This window comes from Eubalaena glacialis, chromosome 15 (assembly GCF_028564815.1).
Source record: "Eubalaena glacialis isolate mEubGla1 chromosome 15, mEubGla1.1.hap2.+ XY, whole genome shotgun sequence".
Classification (NCBI taxonomy): domain Eukaryota; kingdom Metazoa; phylum Chordata; class Mammalia; order Artiodactyla; family Balaenidae; genus Eubalaena; species Eubalaena glacialis.
Window position 1 is genome coordinate 1,443,607 of NC_083730.1, and position 3,894 is coordinate 1,447,500.

Consider the following 3,894-nt stretch of genomic DNA (forward strand, 5'->3'; position numbering starts at 1 on the left):
ATAAATTAAGAGTTTTCAACCACATTATACAAACATTACCTTTTTATTGTACAGCTTTGATAATGCAAAATATTTACTCACAACTGCTATAACGTTGTGAATAATTCACGGTGGTGTCTGTCTGTAACTTGTTGCCAATTGCTGGGCTACACACCACACTAGAGAACACTATCCACATAGCAGCTACAAACATTTAAATTAAAAAAAAAAAAAAAAAAAAAAGGCTTGTTACTGACAGGTGCTTGCACACGAAAAGCATGCTCTTTCCTAACAGAACTTCACAATTTTGCCTGCATGGAAATAACCCACTTATTTATAGTAAAACAAATCTTGCTTTAAAAAACAAAAATCACACAGCCAGATGTATTCTGCAGTACAAAAGCTTCCGTTAAAGTTGGGCTGTATTGTCTGTTACCCGCATCATCTTAACATCATAAATACTACAGACGAAGGTACTGCCATGATACACAGCGTCGAGAGCACTAGACCACGTCTTCGAGATAAGAGTTCTAATGACAGAGTTCAAGTTTCTAACTAATTCGAACAAAACCACTGAACGAGTTTCCTGGAATAGGGTGGGGAGCCCCCTCTGGGCACTGCTGGGCTTTGGAGGGACGGAATGGATGTGCTCTGAGCCCCTTCTGTTCCCAAGGTGGCTCTCCGAGGACGTCTCTTTTTGACTTAAATCTATTGCAAAGGCTGCCGAGTTCTCGAGGATGGTCAGGCTCACCGCGAAAGGCGCACCGGGCAGCGGGTGAGGCCACCTCGGGCAGCCACCCGGTGACGTCTTTCCTGCTCTGGGTGAACGGGGAAGGGGACCCACAGGGCAGGGACGCGGCTAGTTAATCCCGATCTCCTTGTTATCCTCGATGAACCGCGTGAACGGCCGGCCGGCTCCCGCGTCCGACTTGGCTTTGTCCAGCCCCGCAATGGGCGGGCTGCTGCCAGGCCGCGCTTTGTCCAGCCCGGCAGCCAGGGAGCCCAGGGAGGGGAGCGCGCTTCCCCCGAGACTTACTGGGAGCTGGGGGAGGCCTCCGTTCTGGATGACAGAGATCTCGTTGTTCTTCATGGCCAGCCCGTTGGTGATGGCCGCGGCGTACTGGTTCCAAAAGCTGGGGTCCACGTTCATGGCCCGTGTGGCCAGATCCTTCTGGAACATCTCGGAGAACTTCAGGGCGTCACCGCCCAGCAGGGCCATGGGGTTCTCCACCGACAGGCGGCGGCCGCGCCTGGCAGGGGCGTTGTTCCACATGTGGGTGCCCATGTGCACCTGCGGGGGACACGAGACACACCCCGGCGTGAGTGCGCCCAGCCCTGGGGTCACAGAGACGCCCGGGGACCCGGGGACTCCTTCCAGCTCCTTTCCTTCCCCTCTTCCCCAGCCTAAGCATTCGCTGGGGACAACAAACTTGTTAGGTGAGCTTTTCTGAGCATCTTATATTTGAACCTGCAACACTTCTTTTTGTCAAGTACACAGAGCAAGCAAGCCGCCCTACGAGCTAACGGATGTTCCTTTCAGCTCACAGCTTGATGGAATCATTTCCTCCTAAGGCGTCAGACCCACGGGCCACCCAGAGGGCCCCAAAGCTCCTGTCCCGCCCCCCAAATTGGCTTATACTCAGAACTCCTGGCTTCACCGTGCCCGTGTCTGGTTTTCTCCCAGGCACGGCGGGAACGCCTGGGCACCTGTGGTCAGCAGAGCCCTCAGGCGGCTTTCATCCTACCAGCAAGTGGAGGCCACAGGTCCCTGAGGGGTCACTGAGACCCACGCAGGTGCCTGACGTGGGCTGGAAAGCGGCACACTCCCCTGAGGGTGTGGGCACAGCCCTGGATGGGTCCTCGGTGCCCGGCCACACACTCCACACCTCCGGGGAAAACAGGCAGCGTGGCCGTATCTCAGACGCGAACGTGATGTCGTTGTACTGTCCTCCCCTCCCCCGGCCCTCAGGCTGGGAAGCTTCTCCCAGATGCCCGCTGGGCCCTCGTGGCGGCCACGTGGACAAAACCACAGATCGGACCCCTGGCCTCGGGGCGGGATTTGCATCACTTGCGTCACCTGTGAGCATCTACAGGCCCGGTTCTCTTGGTATTAGCGTCCCACGGCCTCCGGGCAGTGCCGGCCCTGGGCCTGCCCTGTCAGCCAGCGTGTGTCACCCCGACGCCCTGCAGCCACACAGGCAGCACCAGCCCCTCAAGGGGAGGCCGGGCCCGAGTGGAAGGCAAGCTCCTCACCGCCACTGGACACGTGTGGGAGCACCACAGGCAACGTGCACACGCACACACGGCGCTCGGAACACGCAAGCGCGCGCACACCACACGCCACACAGGCACATGCGCGCTGTCTCTCGGGGGCTCCGCAGCGGCCGTGCCCCTGGCCGGGACCACGGGAGGCGGACGCGGGGGCTTCCCGGGCGGCCCTCACCTTGAGGTTGCCCTTGGTGGTGAACGCTCGCCCGCAGATGGTGCAGCCGAAGGGCTTCTCCCCGGTGTGGGTGCGCTCGTGGATCTGCAGGGCGCTGGCCGAGGAGAAGGTCTTCCCGCACGACTGGCAGTTGTGCTGCTTGGGGGTCCGGCGCGGCGGGGGGGCCAGCATGGGCGCGAGGCCGGGGCTCATCACCGTCGGGGGCCCGGCGGGCACCTGGATGGGAGCCGGCAGCGGCGGGCCCTCGGCCGGCGGGCCGGCCTTGCTGTGCCCGTTCACTTCCGTTTTGACCGCGGCGGGCGCGGAGCCGGGGCCCAGGCTCGGGGTGCCCTGGCCGGGACCTAGAGCAAAGCTGGGGTCAAGCAAGTGGGGAGGTGGCTCGCGCAACCTGTGGGTCAGCAAGTGCTGCTTTAAGTTACCCAGGGTGGAGCAGCCGCGCCCGCAGGCCGCGCAGACGAACGGCCGCTCCTTGGTGTGGCTGCGGAGGTGGATCTGCAGCGCGCTCCTGCAAGCAAAAGGCTTCGCACAGACACGACACACAGCGCTCGCACACTTACCCCGGTCTCGGCTCAGGAACAGCAGGCCATAGGGGGCCTCCTCCTTGACGGCCGGCCGGCCGGGGTGGGGGGCCGTCAGGTCCAGCGCCCCTCCGTTCTCGGGCCCGGGGGGCGGGCTGTCCAGCCTCTCCATCTTCAGTGGCGTCTCCTGCGGCTCCTCCTGGGCGCCGAGGCCCGGGGACTTCGAAGGCAGGCTCTCGCTGTTACTGTTCCCGGGCGACAGGGCCTGCAAGGAGGACGACGACTCGGACAGGGCCGGGCTGCCCGCACTCCGGCTCTCCAGGTCGCCCACGGCTGACGAGGAGTCGTTGCTCAGACGGTCGCTCTCCCCGGACCCGTTCTCCAGGGACTTGAGGGCCGTCACCTGGGGGCAGCTCATGACCGAGTCCATCATCTTCATCTGGTTCTCCAGCGCGGCGATGCTGGAGATGACGGACGGCGGGGAGGGCGGGCAGGAGCTTGGGAAGGCCAGCAGCGGCTGGGACGGGTCGCCAGCCGTGTCTTTCAGCTCTGCGTCCTCCTCCAGGGAGTTCTCGTCCATGTCGTCGTCGTAGCCGCTCAGGGCGTCCGTGGCCTTCTCGTCGTAGGGCAGCTCGGCGTCCATGGCGTCCTGGAAGCCCTCGGGCAGCGGCGTGTTGGGGATCTGCCCCCCCATGTGCATGCGAATGTGCTGCTGCAGGACCACGGCGTTGGTGAACTTCTTCTGGCAGATGGGGCAGGAGTGCTGCACGCGCAGGGGCGGCTTGGCGCGGTGGACTCCAAAGTGCGTCTTCAGGTTGCCCTTGGTGGTGAAGGCGCGCCCGCAGATCTTGCACTTGAAGGGCCGCTCGCCCGTGTGCGTCCTGTAGTGCATCTTCAGGGCGCTCTGGCAGCTCAGCACGCGGTGGCAGATGGCACACTGGTTGGGGTCCGTCA

At 62.1% G+C, this 3,894-nt stretch overlaps 1 protein-coding gene across 1 annotated transcript in view; it reads right to left on the reverse strand.

Moving 5' to 3' along the window:
- Positions 1–227: 227 nt before the first annotated feature.
- Positions 228–3,894, reverse strand: part of SALL3 (spalt like transcription factor 3) — a 17,775-nt gene continuing 14,108 nt past the window's right edge. Inside the window, exons 2-3 of the mRNA XM_061169024.1 lie at positions 2,423–3,894; positions 228–1,270 (exon numbers count right to left, since the gene is read on the reverse strand). The exon at positions 2,423–3,894 is cut by the window's right edge and continues 2,010 nt beyond it. Of these exons, the coding sequence (XP_061025007.1) occupies positions 839–1,270; positions 2,423–3,894 (1,904 nt within the window). The 3' untranslated portion in view covers positions 228–838. The remainder of the gene's footprint in view (positions 1,271–2,422) is intronic.